Here is a 19,950-nt window from a genome sequence, read left to right as displayed (position 1 = left end):
TTAAGCAAGTTAATTCAGTTGTCTCCCACCAGGCCCATTTTCATCACTGGTGGCATTACAGCTATTATATGTGTTTATTTTTAGCATTAGTAAATAGCAGTAGGACTGGTCTGGGGCAGGTGTGGGAGGGAGCAATGGACTCCATTACCTACGCTGTTTAAAACTCCTTATTCAATCTTATGAAATCACTCTGCTTTCCTCAGCTACAGAAAATAACTGCTGTCACTCAGGAGCTCGCAGGGTTTGACTTGGCAAAGTTCTCGGACGTTAAGCCAGGACAACCCCTCCGGAAGGCTCACCGAGAGCGGTGCGGGGAGATGCCCGAGCTCCGGGAGCCTTGGCTCGCCAGCCGCGCTGCCCAGGGCAGTGCCCAGGCAGGGCTGCCCGCACACGGCTCTTGCCTTGTGAGACACCGGCCCCTCCACCCTGCAGCCCCGGCTGGAGCCAGCTGAGGCTTCCACCAGGCTCCGTGCGGATTGAGTAGTCCATCCCATCACAGATGTAAGTATGAGCAGTACCGGATGCTTCAGCGTGCCCTTCCTTTAACCCCGCAATGTGTAAGAAAACGGAACTTTTTTGCCCTCTTGCCTAACAATCCATTCTATGATAGGAGATGCTCCACTTGTACCCGATCTCCTGCAGGAGATCCAAGCGGCAGGTGGAGGCGCACGGGGGAAGCAGCTTCTCCCCCATACGTAGCGCTAACTTAGAGGGCACCGAGGCAGGTCAAACCCGGCCGCCTCGAGACTTTGGCCGATGGTTGGGAGCCGGGCGATCCGTGAGCGGGCAAAGAACAACCGGCAGGGCAGCCCCCGCTCCGCCCGCGCTGCCCCGGCCGGGCGGGCGCTGAGGCGGCGCCGGCACCGCCCCGCGCCCCGCCCGGCACCGCCCGCCCGCCCGCCGCTCATGCGCGCTCCCGCCGGATCACTTCACGCCCCCTCGCAGAGGGGAGAGGAGGCTTTCAAAACGCAAGTTTATCTTTCTCTGCGTAGTTTTTAGGCACATACTGTCACTTTCGCCTGTGATATAGAAGACTCTTTATTATTCTCCAAGGATTCGTAGTGCTTGTGGCTGAAATGCAGGGCGGAGAGCCCTCCTTGTCGTGTAGCTCCCCCCCGCTGCCTGCGGATAGGCCGGCCCGGCTCGTCACGCTGCCCGCTGCGGAAGGGGCGGGCGCGGCCGAGGCCGAGGGTCGGCGCGGCCGCCGCGGGGAGGGTGCCGGTGCCGCCATGCCGCCGCCGGGACAGACCCGGCTCCCGGACTGGGACGGGCTGAAGCTCCGCGTGCAGACCCTCATCGCCTCCCACCGCGTCATGATCTTCAGCAAGAGCTACTGCCCCTACTGCAACAAGGTGAGGCGGCGGCGGTGAGAGCCCGCTCGGCGCGGCGCCCCGCGGGCCCTCCCCTCCAGGGATGCTCGGGCAGACCTTGCCCCGCCGGGCCGGGCAGGGCGCAGGGGAGCGGGGCTGAGGGCGGGCGCTGTGGGGATCGGCGGCACCGGCGGCGTCTGGAGCGTGCCGAAGTGGCGCTGTGTCCATCCCGCTCCAGCACCACGTGCCAGCCCTGGAGAACCACTTGCCAGCCCTGGAAAACCACTTGCCAGCCCTGAAACCGCGGAAAATCCCTGGCGTTTGTGGCAGTTCTTTCGCTTTACCACGCTGGGAGATGGACGTGTGGCGAGTTCTGCACAGTGTGTTTGTTCCTCTGCTCTATAGCTGCTCGAAGCTCAGGCTGCTGTGTTCCTTTCGCGCTGGAAATTTGGGTACCACATTGGTATTCAGCTTGGACAAAGCTTCTCCCCACGGGAGGGATGAGTAAACTTTTCTGCTCTTTCTAAATTTAAGGAAGGTTGACTCTGTAGCAGGTGCATAAGCTCCAAATCCTCGTCGCAGCTTGTGTTTAAAAGAAGAGAAAAGCACTCTTGGTTAATTGTGGTGTTTAGAGAAGAATATCTTTTTAATCCTAATTGTACATCAGTGTCACAGGCTGGGTATAACTAGTAAGACAAACTCATTAAAAAACTCAGGGCCTTCATTAAAATTTTATGATACCAGCACACTGACCGTAGTCCACAGAGGACCTGAGAGTTTGTAGGCCTTCGGTTTCTTGGATAGTTACAAAAAGTATGTTATGAAATTTTATTTAAACCTCACATTACCATATTTGATACGGCCACGGTGGAAGAACACAGTTGGAACTGTTGGATCAAGTCTTGGTGTTCCTCAGTAGAACTGATAACTGGGAGACTACTCAGGAGTCTCACTCCCACTTCTGGGTTAGGTTTAGTTCTGAGAACTCTGGGGAGGGAAGAGATATTATGACCCCCTTGCACAAAACTTAACCGACTGTATCGTATCTCACTTGCAACTTTATTGAGGTTTTGAGAGAGGAAACTTCTGTGTTTAGGAGGATCAACCAAACCAGTGCTTTCTGTCTAAGAACCTTTTGGGTCAGATAGTAAAGCATAGTACATAGCTCAAATCCTTCTCAACAACTTACTCCAAGTTTTGGTAAATGAAGAGTTGGAGTCTTGCTCCTGTCTAGTCCACTTGACAAAAGTGTTACATTCTGCTGGGGAGAAATCATTTCTTGAGGACTTCAGACTTGCCCATTGAGAAATGCTTAATTGTGCCTGTCATCATTGCCATGTGTGCTTTTAGTGCTTGTGATTGTAAATGCAGATGCTCATGACACTCAGTTCCTTGGGCTTGAGATCACATGATGGCACTGTAACTTTTTAAACCTGGTGCCCTTTTTCTTCATGTGTTTGTGGTGTTGCAGAGGATTTAAGCAGAGACTAAGACAGGAAGGGGAGAAAAGATTTGATATAGTCCAGTAATGAAATTCCACATTGTTCTATCCTGCATTTGTTCATCATTTCTCCATTAGGCAGATTGCTTGCTTCAGGGAAACAATCAGATATGAGGAATATTATCCTTATTGTCTTGCAAAGGGGAAGAATGAACACAGGGAGTAGGAGGACTCGCTGTCATGGCCCTTTGTAGGAGGAGGAGTTGAAAAACACTCTGAATTTTTGTGAAGAAACAGGTCATAAATAGAGCTGGGGGAAGAAGAGGTGACTGGCCTGGTACTCAGATTTCCTTGGCTTATTTTCCTGCTTGGAACAGAAGAGAAAGGTAATATAACAAAGAGAATGTGGAGAAGGGGTATGATTGCAGACAGACAATTAGAAGAAGAAAGTTTATGGAAGAAGGAAGCCGCACAGGAGACATCAAGTGATAAAACAGAGGAATATCTGTAACACTAAGGGTATTAACAATTCCTCTTACCAAAGACTTAGAAATTAGTGAAAGGAATGGGAAAACAATGGCTAATTCAGGATTCTTGTTAGCTGATGAAGTCTATAGAATTAATGAAGTGAGTATAATTAGGAAGTGTAGTTACAGCTTGAGTACTTAGACTGCATTCACATAGTTCTGAGTTCTTAGACAGATATGAATAGTGTGCATTGTCTTGTCTTTTACTGTGGATGGTTGTTAGTGGTGTTGTGCTTTTCGTAGGATTAACTGAAAAAGATGTTTAGTGCTCATGCTCTGAAAGTACCTAATTTGGGGATGGAAAGAATTCTCTATTTCAAATGGAGGTAGCCATGCTACAAGAAAATTGAAACTGCACTTTTCTTCAGAAACGCAACTGCAAATAAATTCCCTAAGTGAATCAGGTAGATGATTGTATGCAGGTTAGTTAATAGCATGACTTGGCAATTGTGCTGTTGTTCTTCTGCAAATGCCATTTGTTGTTCAACTGCTTTAACTGGGCAGTGGTGGAGAGGGGGTGGTGGTAGAATTACTTCCTTGTTGTAATTCAACTTGGCTGTTTCTTTAATTTCTTAGCATCCAGAAAATATAGTAAGGTAGAAATGCATAAAGATAACATAGATTTTTAGCATGAAAAAATGATAAGGCTGATCACTGTGATATGTTGATACTTTAAGAGCAACAGTTGTGATTGCATAAAGTTGCTGGTTATTTTAGTTATATTTTATCCTATTACAGATTCATTCTCTGTCCTCAGGGGGTTCTGGCCAATTCAGTTGTAGCTGTTATGGAATGCTAGCCGATACTTGAAAAAGCAGACCTAGGACATACCATATTTATTTTATGATCTGAAGCTTATCTCAAACCTGCTTAGCTTCCCTAGTGACAGAAAGCATCTCTGGGAAGCATTTCCTACAGTTAGACTAATTTCTCAGTTTCAGAGGAATTATCTATTGTTTAATAATGTTTGGAAGTGTTTCTAGTCCATCACTTTTTGTGAAAACTAGAAGTGTTTAGTAGGTAATTGGGGCCATTGCATTGGTGAAAAGGGAAGTAAATGGTTGTATCAATGACTGCAGCCTTGTATCCCATCCCAGACATTTGAAGAAATGATAGTTTTGTCTTAGGGCTATATGTAAGAAAATCTCCCAGTACACTGCTGAAGTTTCCAGCAGGGTGTGTGTAACACAGGAGTTTCTTGACCTGAGTCGGTATTAGTTTTATTGAGTTCAAAGTTTTCAGTGGATTTTCTTTTTCATTAGTTGGTCTAATAACTCCTTTGATCTCATTTTAATCTTGGCTTTTACAATGCCAGATAGCAGTAAGTGTTATGATAGCAGTAAGTTTCCCTAGGGAGGTTTACTTCCTTTTCATTTCAAAGTTGTTTTCTGGTAAATGCAGTTATTGCTGAATGCTCCAGTGAGTATTTCTGAGAAATCATTTCCTGTTCAGCTTATCTTGATATTACTCATGATTAATGTGTTATCTTTCTACTCCTAATCATTTCCTTCTCCAAACCAAAGTCACCTATTATCTCTTGCCTGCATTGAAGATTTTGTAACTGCTCATGTGCTTGCTATGATCATTCCTTCAGTTTCATTAGCACAACACAAGTATGATTTGTTCATAAGTGTAAAGTGCAGTAGTTACCTCTAATTAGGATGCTGGCATTTGACTTTTTTTTTCTCTCTACTGAGTACCTTCAGTAGAGAATAAAGGTGGTCTAAATGCCTTAAATCTGTCCTTTCTTGAGTGTAATCTTTCTTGGTTTAGTAATGTTCTGTCCTGTCCTCCCTCCTGCCTGCTGTTGTTGCAATGTTTTGGCAGAGTTTTCTAAAAAAGAAAACAAACTAATGAACTCCTGCTTGTTACTCTGCTGCTTTGCTGCAAACTAAACCAGCAGCCAAGCAGCTAATTTTCGGATTTGCCACTGCATTCTTAACACTTCCAGGTAGCAATCACTTTAAGCTTTGCTTTTTGGATCTTGCATGGCATTTACTTTGGGATTTGTAACAGCAGATGCACAGCTGGAGGTCTGGAGTGGTTCCACTGCTGTTTCCTTTCATTCTGCTTGTAGCTGTAATCATTCCAGGAAGTGAACCTGAAGGTAATGGTGAGCTTAGGACAAAAAATTTGAAGGATCCTCTAGATGGTTAGAGGACTGGAGTATCACACACACTGAATGTGTGAAGGAGGAGTTCAGTTTTGTTGAACCTTGATAAGGCTGACATGGGGTTTTAGTTCAACTGGGAAGACAATCAGACTGTTACTCAAGTTGCAGAGTGAAAGAAGAGCCAACAAACATAAGTTGCAATGGCAGACACTCCAATGGGATGAAATGGAAGCTCTTTACTGTGAGGATGGTCAAACGTTGAGCCAGCCCAGGGAAGTTCTGGTGTCTACCCTTGTTGATGCTTCAAATCAGAGGACATTGCTTGAGCAATGTCATCAACCTTCACATTTGGGTCTGCTGTGAGCAGGAAGTTCATGCAGATGGCCTGATAAGGTCCCTTAGAACTTCCACTATTCTAAAACTGTAGAACCAATATAATCAGTTACAGAGGCAAAGCTCTTCTAAAAATGTTACAGTTGATACATGATGTGCTAATAAACTTAATTTGTAGTTGGTACAGGGTACAAAATCTTCTTGTTTGTCTGCATAAAGCTGAAACTTTATCAGAAAACACTGGAATACTCAGTATTCAGCACAGTAACAGTGTGAATCATTGCAGTATTAAAAGCATTTTATTCCTCATTTGTTAGACATCTTTTAACTTACAAGATGGGACTCGACATACTCTTAGTGAAGCTCTGTCATTAAATTTGGGGTTCGTCAGAAAGCCAGTTGAAAAATGTTCAGGCTCCATGCTGGCAAGTGGGTCCATCCCACAGGCATTCAGTGAGTCTTGCTAGAGCTGTTTTCACATGTTCAACTTCACAAAAATGCTACTGTAGAAATCTGTTCCTAAAAGGCTGCCTGATTTGAATCAGGTAATGGTACACTTTGTCCACCCAGAACCAAGGTTAAAAAAACACCCAGCTGAGTACATTTGGAATATGTTCCTTTCTTCTGCAGCATTTTTATTTCCTTGACAGCATTTTGTTTTGCATATTATCATCTACTCCCTTTTTTCCTTTGGTGGTTTTTTGGCTTTTTTTTTTTTTCTTAGCATTACCAAGGAATCTTGGTGTTGCGTTATCTCTCTTTGTTTTTTTATATGGCAGTCACATCCATGCTTTTGGTACATCATAGGTGGAGAAGTCAGTAGTTAAGCAAAATGTATCTAGAAGCATTTTCTTAAGGTAATGGGACTTGTTGGAAGGTTAAATGCTCTGCTTTAAGTGAGGACCATGCAAAACATAGAAGTGCCAAAGCTGTGTGGAGCCTGTGCCTCAGAACTCAGTAACTGAGCCTTAGAGGTCTCCTGTGTGTGTGCAGCAGGGAAGTTTTGCCCCGGGCTGAGAAACCTTTGCACTGTCATGGTGTCTGTTCCTGTTGCAGGTGAAGGAACTCTTCAACTCCTTGCATGTGGAGTACTATGCTCTGGAACTGGATGTAATTGGTGAGTAGGAGAAACAAAAATTATCACGTGCTTGCTTAATGTAACTAAAAATGAGTGGTTCCTTAAGCTGCATGATTCCTTAAACTGTCTTGAACTAATTGAGGGACATGTGTTACAAGTAAAATACATTTTAATATATGCAGAGATAAAGGCAATTAGGCTTCAATGTGGACTTTGTACAGGATGTATTTTTAATATAAATTGAAGGGTTTGACTGTAGAAATCATCAGATGATAGAGAATGTGACATCTGCTTTCTCTCCAAGGAGCTATGACTTTTGGGGGAAAAAAATCTGTGATGTTTTTTTTCCTGCTTCTTCTCTTGTGGCTTCAGATGAATTGTTCAATGTTTGACTTGGTATATCGGTGACCTTCTTTGGGAAAGGTGCTGAGTCACTGGAAGGAAGGGTAAATTCCAGTAACTTGGCTGCTGCTAGTTTCAAGTTGTTTTTTTCCTTAAAGCCCAAGCTGTTTTAGTTTTAGGACATGTGCAGTGCCTTATGTGTTTATGGACATAATGCATGTAAGCTTTTAATGTAATTTTAGGAACAAGTAGTTTCTTATATGATTCTTACTGAGCTCTTAAATGCCCTTTTGGTAAGCTGTTGAGTGTCTTCTTTTTTCTGTACAAAACTTAAATTTCCAGTCCCTTTTTTAAGGTTCTAATGCCTTTTTAAAGTTTTTATTTTTGCTTAAGCAATGTTTGGGAGAAATGTAGCTATTTATTAATCTCTTCTTAGTTACTTTTGCTTCTTATTCAAGTTGTCATACTGTGAATTAATTGCAGCCCAAGATACGTAAAGTACAATGCACAGCCTTTTTTTCCTGGAATTACTTCTAATTAATAATATTGTAGTTGCTCCGATTAGTGATACTAAGTAGATACAATCTTGGAATAAAAAGATTTTAGTCAAAGTAATTCCTGTAAATTCCCATTCCCACATTTACTGCTGAGTGATCCAAATTGAGCCTGTGTGTAGGTGCTGATGATTCAGATGGCAGGTCAGGTCAAGCAATGATAATTATAAAAGTAGAAAGTTTCTGACAGTGTGGTGGGTAGAAGAAGGAGGAAGGTAGCTTTAGGGTAAGCATAAAAGCATGTTCATACTTCCCTTACCCATCATCTCATAATACAGAGCTGCTGGGCAAAATGATGTGCCTGTGCACAAAACATACTCCAAAATAAGACAGTTCTCATTAAAGAAAAGGTGTCTGTGTGATCTTCTGTGATAGCTGGAAAAGAATTTTTGTGTAGTGAACACTGTAGTGTGTAGCAACAAATATGACACTGTAAGAGATAAAAATGCTTGAAATAGAAGAACTAAACTCTTACTACTTCAGCATTACTCCATTCTATAGAATTGTGGTTTGAAATACCGATTTAATTGCTGTATTTAAGCCTTCTCCCTTGAGAAGTAGTTTCTGAAGACTTGCTTTTGTCCAGAAAACCTGCAAATGGAATGTTTATAATAAAATTGTTGTCTTGGCAGGCCTACAGTGTATCACAGTCCAAAACCTTAATACTTCATGTTGTTCTGAAATCTCTCTTCCTGAAATCTGTTTATAATGTACACGTTTCTTTTATTCTTAGATGATGGAGCCAGTATTCAGCAAGTATTGGTAGAGCTGACCAACCAGAGGACAGTGCCTAATGTATTTGTGAATGGAAGTCACATTGGTGGCTGTGATGCAACGTTTCAGGTAACTTGGCTGTAAAGATCAGCTGGAAGTGGACAAGACTGAGTGAAGTTGCTGTTTGATCATAGCTAAATTTTGTGTGACACAGTTGACTGGGTGGCGTCAGTCAGAGGAGGCAGTGTTATCAGTTGTTTGCTCAGAAACATGTGTGCTAATTTGATTATTTTTTTCTTTTTCTCTCCCAGGCTTATAAGGATGGATCACTGCAGAAACTCCTTGGCGACAACCAAATTACAGAACCCTATGAATATGATCTCATTATTATTGGTGGTGGCTCAGGTGGACTTGCATGTTCTAAGGTAGGATGTGAAAATGACATTAAAGAACTGGTGATGTATAGGAATTATTTAAAAGTTAATCTCTCTATTAATTATGTTGGTATAAAACAGTCTATATTTTGATGAGTGTTACTGTTCAGCTTGTTAATTAATGAACCAATAGTGGTCTAGCAATGTGCTTACTCAGGGGATAAAGGGGCCAGTTTCTAGTCTATGTCTATTCAGTTCTTGATCCTAATAATAGGTTTCAGTTTTCTGGCTGAGGGTGGAACCAGATTTTTTTTTTAACTCTCTCTTCTGTATGTGTAATACATAGGTGTTTCCAAACAATAATCTAGAAAATTTAAGGGCTCCTTTTGAAGTCTTTTGACAGTTTAGGATTCAGTATCACCAGTCATCTAAACTTAAGTGCTTCCAGCAGTTCCCTTCAAGGAGCTGCTTCACTCTTTAGTTCCCTTTTTAGGTACTTTCTCAGAAAGGGAAACTGAGATTGTGTACCCGTACACAATTAGCTGTTGTTCAGAGTGCCTCAGGACCTAAGGTCCAGATTCAGTTTTTTCTGCTACCCAAGGAATTTGGACACACAGTCCCATCTCTTCAGTGAGGTCCTAAACTGTCAGTTTATGTCTTGGGCAGGGTGAAGCTCTTCTTGACAGCCTTGACAATTGCTGAACTATACAGACAAGCATGCAACCTTCGTTAGATAATACAAAGCAGGCAGGAGAAGCTGACAGTGGAGTTCTTCAGTTAACCAATTTTGTACTTTCAGAATGTTCAGATTTTTCCTTGCAGTACCTTCTGGGACATTAGTTGTAACCTTGGTGCTAATTGCCAAATTGTTCAGAGTAGTATTCACAAAATATAAGACAGCAGCTAAACCTTGTTTGAGCTAGGATTGCCGTTGATGTGCAGGAGTTCCAAACAGATTTGAAGCACCTGGAGTGCTCAAGATTGAAGTGCTTGAAAAATCAAACAATGTGTACCTGGTAATTCCTTGGATATAGAGATAAGCTTATTCAGGTTGGAATGGACATGAGAAGAATATCTAATGTAAGCTCCTTGCTCCAAGCAAGGTCAACTGTGTAGTCATACAGGATTGTGCAGGAGCTCATTCATTTGAAATAAAATAGGGGTGGAGATGGCACAGTCTTTCTGGGAAACCTGTTTGATTGTCCTTGTGGTGTGAAAGTTCCTTAGATCCAGTCTGAGTCTATTGTTTCAACTTAAAGCCATTGTCTTTTATCCCTTTGCTACTTGGCCACTGTGAAGAGCCTGGCACAGTCATCTTAGTGTACTTCTCATAGGTACTGGAAAATTGCTCTTGTGTCCCCTCCAAATTCAGTTGTTCTCCAGGTTGAATGTGTCAAATTCTCTTGGCCTTCTCATAGGAGATGTGCTCCAGCCCCTTAAACATCATGGTGGTGCTCCTTTGAAATGTCTCCAGTGTGTCACCTTCTTTTCCATGCATGAACGTGCCAAGTCAGTTCTGTCCTTCTGAGAGAAAAGGAGAGCTAACAGCATAAGTATTTCTTTAGGTGAGGTAGAAGAGAATCCTAGGCTGCTGAGCCTAGCTCATACCTTTTGCAGATTATGGCTTTTGACACCATAGGATAATCTGGATGCAGCATTGAACATACAAGGAGGCATTCAAAGTTTGGAAAAAAGTCAGATATTGAGGGATTTCAATTTTTGGCTCGGGAAGGAGATAGAAGATCCATGTATGATAATGACTAACTAGTGAAGGTAGTAAAGAAGCCTTCTATTAGTGCTAGATGTATCATGACCATAAATGAGTGGACAGGCTTGCTTGGTTCAGAAATGCTGACTGGTCTTTATCTTTTATAGGAAGCTGCTGCCTTGGGAAAGAAAGTAATGGTATTAGATTATGTTGTTCCAACACCTCTTGGAACCTCATGGGGTAAGCTTTTTTAATCTTGTATTTGATGATATTTGAATACTAATGATACATACTGAGAAGTTACATACTATGGATTTGTTATCTTAGGAATTGAGGCTAAATTCCTGTCATTCTGGTACACAGATAACAAGAATTATTTGCCTGGCATACCTGCTGCTTTTCTGGATGGTTATTTTTGTTTTGAGCATTGCTAACTGTTCTCTGTCAAAAGCTTTTCTAGCTTTGATCACTTTCAGACCATGTGTAGGTAGTGTGTGCGTGCATGTTCACATTCTAATGTTTGTGGGGATATTTTGCCTTTTAGTTCATCCGGTTCTATATTGTAGACAGCTGATAGTCTCCCTTTAGAACAGTGACTCCTTGGCTGTTTATGTCACCTTTTCCTAATTGAGGAGAGCTGCTGGCTGACCTCATTAGTGATACTCTCAGCTGAGAATGAGTGTGAAACTTCTATTGAGTCAAGGAATGAATGTGCTCTTGTAGATAGTATTTCAAACACAAGCATATTTAAAATACCACATAATAGATGATACTAAATTGTAGAAACTCTGGGCTTTTTGCCTTGCTTATCTGACAACCTGACTAAAATCTGGACCCTTGTGGAGTAAGTAACTAGGCTCTATGTTTGACATGCTGTACCTGTCTTGGGCCTTAAGCTGAATACAAGCTTAGTGTGTTCATTGTATTTTAAAATGTCCTTTGCAAGAGAAATTTCATGTTACTGGTGTGACTGTAGCAAACCTCCCTGAGTGATTATACCAAGTATGTGATAGGGAAAGCATAAATCCCGTTCATGGAAGCAATAATGTGATTCTTTCCATCTTAGGACTTGGTGGCACGTGTGTAAATGTAGGTTGCATTCCTAAAAAGCTGATGCATCAAGCAGCACTTCTGGGTCAGGCACTCCAAGATTCAAGGAAGTATGGGTGGCAATATGAAGAACAAGGTTGGTAAGAACACAGAGAGAAGATCAAGACTGTAGATATGAGATGCTGAACTCAAGACTGTTCTTGTATTTGGATGTAACAAATTAGAGGCAGAGTTCAGTACTTTTTTTAGGTGAATCAGAAGGCGTCCTCCTTCTTGAGTCATAGAAACCTTTGAGATTGAAAGTTAATTGTGTTTTGTTCCCTGTATTAACTGAAATAAATGACAGAACTTCTAGAATGGGCTTAACAAATCACATAAATATTAACATAGTAGAACAAGACCTTAATATGTATCCTCATTACTGATAATGATGTTTTACAATGAGTAATTTTTTCTTAAGGGGCAAATTGCACTTTTATTTCCTTGAGAATATGAAATCAGTGTCTTGTTGCAGTTAAACACAACTGGGAGACCATGGTAGAAGCAATTCAGAACTACATTGGTTCTTTAAACTGGGGCTATCGAGTGTCTTTGAGAGAGAAGTCTGTGACATACCTCAATTCTTACGGAGAATTTGTGGAACCACACAAAATTAAGGTATACGCTGCATTTAAAATACTTAGTTGGGAGGGAAAACTCATGTTCCAGAAGTGCCTTATAAAATTCAACACCGAAAAGGCTTCATCTTAACGTTGCCAAGTTAGGTCAACTGAAGTTAATAACTCATTTGTGAAGTTACCGATTAAAATAATTATTGTACTTTAGTACCTGCTCCAGTGTTTGCAAACCTAGTTCTGTAAGAGTGATGTGGATATGTGTAACCTGTGTCTTGTGAGAATCGAGGAAGGTGGTCTAAGTTTCTACCTTCATGACTGATTTCAGCAGCCTGAGTGAGTAGGGGGGGGAAAAGAAAGGAAGCTTTAGCTGTGTGATTTTGCAACTTGGAAATTCCTCATACTAAAGCATAAAAACTATTGAAATTAAATTTAGATTAAGCACTTTCATAAGAGCTCTGCTAGAACCTTGTACTTATCAACATACAAATTAAAGTGTCAGTTTTGCAAGACAAAGCTTGTTCTGCCAATCTTGCTATAAGTGAGCGTACTGAAGCAAGGTTAACTTGGAAGTGCATATTGAAGGCAACTGTTGCACTTAGTGGGTGTAATTGTCTGTTTGCTGTATCAGGACTGAACTACTTGTGTTTTAAACCAAGAGCTCAGCACTGAAAGACAATAGTAAATTCAGTATACTTTGTGTACTGCCTATTCAAGTGTCCCAGCCACATAAGTGTCTTTAATCAATAAATGAAGTAAAACAGTGAGACTTCCCAGCTGGAGGCTGGACTAGATGACCTCCTGAGATCCTTTCCAACCTGAATTGCCTGTTGACTCAATGGGGAAAATGTTTCCCTTCATCTGTGATGGAAAACTAACAAAGAGCAAGAATGAAGGTCAGATTCTGGGAGAGATACATTGACAAGATGAAATTTCCAAAGATCAAGGGTCTCTAGAACTCAAATCAGTTAGAATTCGTGCAAGGTTGGGTCTTGGGCCCTCTGAACTGAAATCATGTATCTGGTTACTTTTTTTTTAATTACTTTTGTTTCACATTACCTGAAGAGCTAATTAATGTTGTGCTGTCCCTTGCATTATGTTGACCTTTTATTGTGGGGATAAAGGAGTTGTCTTAATTTGTTGTGGCTTTTTATAACTCGGAAGTCATATTGTTATGAATAATCCAATCTAACTTAGTAGTTAAAATGGGCAGGGTTCAAAGAGTAAGTGATTTTAAGTGCTCTAATGGAAGAAAAGCCTGATAGTTAGTTGTTTAAACCTGTTGTTCTTCAGTGACCTGTTGGCATCTCTAAATGTGTTTGTTCTTGTTTCAAATTGCTTATTCTTGATTTTTAAACATATCTCCAATAATTAAGGTAAGGATTACATAATTTTTATCTTAAAGCATATGAAAATGTCTGTCTTAACTATGTCATCATCACCAGGCAACTAACAGAAAAGGCCAAGTAACCTATCACACAGCAGAGACTTTTGTGGTGGCTACAGGAGAAAGGCCAAGATACCTGGGTATCCCTGGAGATAAAGAATTCTGCATTACAAGGTGAGATGAAAAGGCACAAAAGACTGAACTTGTCTGCTCTAGTGTTTGCCAAGACAAACAAGCTTGTGTTGGAAGAACCTTGTAACTTAGTTAGACTACTTCTCTTCTCAGTGATGACCTCTTCTCCCTGCCTTACTGCCCTGGCAAGACTCTGGTTGTGGGTGCTTCCTACGTGGCTCTGGAGTGCGCAGGGTTTCTGGCTGGCCTGGGTCTGGATGTCACTGTAATGGTGCGTTCCATTCTTCTGCGGGGTTTTGACCAAGAAATGGCAGAAAAAGTCGGTGCCTACATGGAAACACACGGCGTGAAGTTCATCAGGAAGTTTGTACCTGTTCAGGCAAGTGCTTTCTTCTCTTAGCACATCGTTACTTTAAACAGCACATGTAAAATGCAGGGGTTGTCTGGGAAGGCTTTGGCTCTGTGCAGAAATAAATGTTTTATGAGACTGAGCTTTTTTTACTGCTGAATGATAGATTAGCAGGTCAAGGCTTGAATGACAATGGAAGTGAGCTCTGCTGCTTCAGGTCATTCTAAGCTTACAAAAATTTGCACAGGTTGAGCAGCTGGAGCAAGGAATGCCAGGAAGACTGAAAGTGACAGCAAAGTCTACTGAAGGACCAGAAATCCTTGAAGAAGAATATAACACTGTAAGATTTTCTGGATTTGAAATAAATGGCTATAGATGCACATGAAAATTATGGAAATACTTTATCGTGAACAACTTGAAGGGAGCTCCTCCTAAAAAAGTTGTTAATGTAATTTACTGGCAGAAGAAAAACCTGGAAATTCAGTATGTCTTTAGTTGAACCCTGTTAGCCTGGAGTTTAATTCATATAAACAGTGTTGTTGCTTCTGTTTTGTTTTGGCTTTTCTGTTTGTTGCATCTCTAAAACAAGTTGTGCATGGGAGAGAGTTGTTGGTGGGTCTCTCAAATGTTGGAAAAAAAAATTTGGAAGTAATTTTATTCATATGCTTCAGCTTCTTCGCTGAAAGACCAAGGAAAATCAAGTATGTTATACTTCTCTTGCATAAAGTTATTGCATTTAATTTTGGGTTTTTTTTAGGTTTTGCTAGCTGTTGGTCGTGATGCATGTACCAGGAATATTGGTTTACAAACAATCGGTGTCAAAATCAATGAGAAGTGAGTATTGCTGAATTCCCTCAAACCACTGAATGCAAGGATGTTTTTTTACCTCTGTAAAAATAGCTTATGATGCTGATGGTCTTTTAATTCCCACTCTTATGTATGGCAATTATATGAACCATTGAAACGTTTTTGTTCTGAATTTGAAAACAGTTGTCTGTTAACTTAATTTCTTCAATATGTACTTCGTAAAACAACTATTCTGAGTGAATATGTACTAGTTGGTGGCTGAAAACTCTGGCTAAAAGCACAGAGCTGTATAATAATAAGGTGAAAGATTGTGAGTCCAAAGATGTCTGAGTAGCTTGACTGCCATCAGCCAGGCACTGTTGATCATGTCAGAACTGGCCCACTGAATACAGACTTCAGTAGTGTGCCAGAGTTGGAAGTGATTGATGCTCTGAAGAGTTTGAAGTAGAAGTAAAAAAAGCATAAAGATATATAATGAAATGAGCTCAGTAGTTAGACTAGACTTCTAGAATAGAATAGAATTCTCCCCTAGTTTTTTGTGGAGATCTGAGGAAAGTTGTGATGCTGAATTCTGTGGTCTTCTGTTTGTTTTAAAGGAATGGGAAAGTCCCTGTAAATGATGAAGAACAAACCAATGTGCCTTATGTTTATGCGATTGGGGATATCTTGGATGGAAAGCTTGAGCTTACTCCAGTTGCCATTCAGGCAGGGAGACTGCTGGCCCAAAGGCTGTATGGGGGTAGTTCCAAAAAGGTAAATATATAAGCAGACAACTTCAACTTATTCCTCAGTAAGCTGAAGTTAAAGCATCTCAGTAAGATGCTTTTCCCTCAAAGCTGCAGTAACATGAGTTAATTTATCCACTTATCTGTTGGCTCTGCAAGTATTTTGTCAATAAAGAAGAAAAGTTCTTGTATAACTTTGTTATGTATTGTATAGAACTTGCATAGTCTAAATATTATTTTTCATTTTTATTTTTAGTGTGACTATATCAATGTACCAACAACAGTGTTTACCCCTTTAGAGTATGGCAGCTGTGGGTATCCTGAAGAAAAAGCCATCAGTGAATATGGAGAGCAAAACCTGGAGGTAAGAACACCCAAGAGTCAATTAACTTGTAGCTTGAGGGTGTTTTTCTTGGGCCTTGCTACTTTAGTCTCAAGGCATAGTGTTAACAAGATTAGAAGTTTAGACATGTAGAACTGTTATGGCTGTGTTTCATGTGGCCAGCAAGGTACTGGACTTAATGCCATTAGAATTGTGCATAACTATTTGCAGGTGGCTGAGAGAAGCATTTGACTTCAGAAGGCCAGACTTAGGTTGCAGAGCTGTAGGAATATTTTTTGCTGCCATGAACTAAAGGCTTTTATTGCTGAAGTGTACCAAACTCCTGGGATGAACTATTTTCTGCTGGTTCACTGTATTTGAATTGTGAATTTATTTTTTGCTGACCTTAACATATGTCTATAGGCATACTGGGGATAACTTCCCCACTTTATGGTAATTTCTGGCTTCTGCACATCTCTGAGGAGTTAAGTTGAATCTGCTTGCATGCCTTGTGTTTAATTTCTTACATCTTCCAAAATCCTTTGACATTATTGAGCTTCTGCTGTTACCTGTTTTGTATAGTAGGTTTAAACTTACAGTAACTGGATATAAATTTTTTACTTCCCTTTCTGAAAGTTTTGATTTTCAACAAATGTATATTGTAGCTGTTGCTGTTTTTATCAAGTATTTAAATCAGAGCTACATTGTTTGAGTCAAGTCTACCTCTGCTGAGTTTTAGAGGATGGACTCTGTGGGCTGAGTGGAAAAAAAATTACTCTTGTCTCGTTTGCTATAGACAAGAATATAGTGAGTTAAATGTCAAACCAACTATTTATAAAGATACTAAAAAGTAGAATTGTGCCCGACTGAATCAGTGAAATTCTAATGCTCTTTCTCTTGTTTTCTCCCAGGTTTATCACACTTTGTTCTGGCCACTTGAATGGACAGTGCCTGGCAGAGATAACAATACCTGTTATGCGAAGATTATCTGCAATAAACAGGACAACGTAAGTTGCAAGCTGGAATGGATATGCTGAGGGTATTCTTGAAATGGAAAGAACTGCAGAGCTACTTTATTTGAAGTAGTTAAGTTTTTCTTAAAGAATCTGCTACTCACCTGCTTGCATAACATTTTTTGTGTAGTGGGAGTTACACACTAGAGCTTTTTTCTTACTTTGCCTGGCACTGACTCATATTTTTCTCTCATCTGTTCTAAAGAATCGTGTGATAGGACTACATGTCCTTGGACCCAATGCTGGTGAAGTTACTCAAGGTTTTGCTGCTGCAATCAAATGTGGTCTCACCAAAGAATTACTTGATGAAACAATTGGTATCCATCCTACTTGTGCAGAGGTAAGAAAAGGGGAAGGCACAGCCTGATTTAAAACCTGCTCTTGAGACAGTTTTACCAAGACATCAGTAGCCATGTGGATGATGATACAACAGTAAATAAGCTCTTCTTTTGGTCTCTTACAGGTGTTCACTACAATGGACATTACCAAATCTTCTGGGCAGGACATCACTCAGAAGGGCTGCTGAGGTTAAACCTGCTGTTTTACATGTTTCCATGTTGTGCACTCTCGGTCCTGTGGAAGCTCTGATAGATCCAATTTCTCTGCAGCAGTGCAAGTGCTTGCATCAGTGCCACTGTAGGTGCTGCAGCTGGGAGTGGTGCCTTCGAGAGGCTTCCTCAGCGTGAGCTGTGTTGCACATGGGAGCAGTAATGCAGCAGGAATATCTCGGACTGTGAATCCTGACTTTGCTTGCAATTAGCACTGCGGTGCTTTTTTGACGTTGTTGCTCGGAACCTTCCTGTAAGGTGAGCTACAACTGATGACTGCCAGGCAAGGTTGGGAGGTTCTTGTCTAGTCAGATGACTGAACTAACTCCTCCTGAAGGAAATTCTTAAATTGCACAAATTAAAGCTAATGCTTCTAGTTCCAGTGTCTTGTACAAATGCTTGAAATAGAAGACAAATATATAATTGAGTGATTCTTGCCAACAGTTTACAGTTGACTGATTTATCTTTTTGATGCATTTTGTTATACTTAATTGTATGTTCAGTTGAGACAAGATGGCGTGAATAGGATGCAGTGTTGAGCAGTGCGGTTCAAGCACTAGTCTCCCATCCCAACCAGTCTAAAATTTCAGAGTAAGTAACCGAAGACACCACTGTTGTTCACATTCAGTTTTTTGACCTTGTGACATCATGTCTTTAAAATAAAAATTTGATTTGTATGTGTCTTGTGTGTCAAGGCTAAAGAGTGTGAGTGCAAGACCATTTCGGTTTGCTTAAATCTGGTGTCAGCTCTGTAACTGAAAACCTCACAGAACCCAGAATTCTATCTGTGGTGTTGTGTGGAATGCTGAAGTCCTGGAGAAGCAGACTGTGTCCCACTAACGCAGTAGGTGCCTGCCCATGGAGGCAGAAGGTGTTGTTCATGAATCAGAGCTGCTCTGATTCATGTGGCAGCCCAGGGCAATGACCTGCTGTGCTTTGCGTAGTGTCGTGTACTGTCAGTACTTTGAAGCTCCCTTCCACCCCTAGCATTCTGTCCTGGGGGAATTGTGCTTGAATCTGGCTCTTAGTTTTGTCCAAAGAGCTGTTTTGAAAGACTGTTCTGAACATTGTATGATAGTAACCGGTTTTTAACTATTTAATCTGTGACCTACTGTGGAATTTGAAGTTCAATAAACAATGCATACGACATTCTGTCATGTCTGACCTCATGGTTTATGTTGCCTGAGATTTTATTTGCCTTCAGTTATGTTGTGTATCCCATGCAGTACTAAAGCCTCTGTGGATTTGTGCATATTGTAATCTTCTACATGGAGAAACAAGTTGTCTTGTCACCCCTGGGGGCTTGCTCAGGATATCAAATGTGCTTCTGTTCAGGTATACAGAATTGAACTTAGGTGAGTTCAAACTTGAAGCAACAGTTTTATACCATTTCTGTATATTCCAGAAGATTCTGAATACCTTCTATTATTTAATTGCAACACAGCTCAAAGATGCACAGAATCTAGGTAGTGTTAGCAGCACATCTTGCTGATGTTCAAATTTATTAATTCTTGGAGACTGGGGTTTTGGTTAGTAGCACTGCAAAATACCTTCACTTGACAGGGGAGATGCTTGCTGAGCTGCAGGGGTTGCTTTGCTGCAGAGGAGTTACTTCTGGGGAGCTCCTTCTGGTCTCATAGAAATGATGACAAACTGACTGAGGGTAGTAAACTACCTGGTGTAGCCCTGTTGGAGAAGAAGTGAAGGAGGAAGCCAAGTCCATGAGTGCTAATCCCTGAATTTGCTATTAGTAAGCACTAATTGAGTTTTATTTCAAATTGAGATTTGAATTGCAGGTTCATGTTAATTGGCCAATAATTACCACTTGCATATCTGTCCTAATTGCAGATGTTCCTTATGTCACACTTGCCCCAGCTGTCAGCTCTAGGTGATACACAGAGCTGGTGCCATCGAGAACTTTGACACAGTTATTCTTTAAAGCTTTCAACTCTCCAGTTAAAATACACAGTGAGTAGCTTGCAGCTGGAGGAAGTGAACATGTCACTTGTGTTTAGGTAGGCTCATGTGTAAAATAAAATTTGCTGTAACCATAAGCCATAGATCAAAGCCAAAATGTTAAGGTGGACACTAGGTGTTCGAGAAGAAGGTAAGATCTGGAAGTGGGACTTGTAGTAAGAAAATAAATACCCTGAATTTGGTAGAAAGGACACTCCAGCAGTGGCATTAACAGCAAATTGGTGTTTACATTTCTCTTGTCATAAATGTTGAGCAAATTCTGAAGAGCTGTTCTGTATTCTTAAAATACTAGTGTTTATTCATGCTCTGTTACCAGTATATTTTTATAAGCCATAGCTGAAAATGCTCAGTTGTGACTGAATCTGTGCTTAGCTATTTGTCTAGATCACTGATAATTATGTCACTTTGTATCTCAACTGGAGCTCTTGAAACAGTGGATGAGCAAAAAGATGTGTGTTTTTTTAACTTATTGGTAAAATTTATCCATTTCAGGTCCAGAAGTGGTTATGATTATAGTTATTGTAAACATTGG

General features: G+C 41.0%; 1 protein-coding gene across 1 annotated transcript; it reads left to right on the top strand.

The window, feature by feature from the left end:
* Positions 1-1,175: 1,175 nt before the first annotated feature.
* Positions 1,176-18,590, top strand: TXNRD3 (thioredoxin reductase 3). The gene is made up of 16 exons (XM_021531755.4): positions 1,176-1,352; positions 6,781-6,841; positions 8,432-8,541; positions 8,724-8,837; positions 10,662-10,734; positions 11,561-11,680; positions 12,059-12,201; positions 13,604-13,719; positions 13,831-14,056; positions 14,274-14,366; positions 14,784-14,860; positions 15,430-15,586; positions 15,815-15,922; positions 16,792-16,887; positions 17,099-17,233; positions 17,357-18,590. The coding sequence occupies exons 1-16, from the start codon at positions 1,230-1,232 to the stop codon at positions 17,423-17,425; spliced, it is 1,821 nt and encodes a 606-aa protein (XP_021387430.2). The 5' UTR covers positions 1,176-1,229; the 3' UTR covers positions 17,426-18,590.
* Positions 18,591-19,950: the final 1,360 nt, after the last annotated feature.

Source organism: Lonchura striata, chromosome 12 (assembly GCF_050655825.1).
Source record: "Lonchura striata isolate lonStrDom1 chromosome 12, ASM5065582v1, whole genome shotgun sequence".
Taxonomy (NCBI): domain Eukaryota; kingdom Metazoa; phylum Chordata; class Aves; order Passeriformes; family Estrildidae; genus Lonchura; species Lonchura striata.
This window is presented reverse-complemented; position numbering and strand designations above follow the sequence as displayed.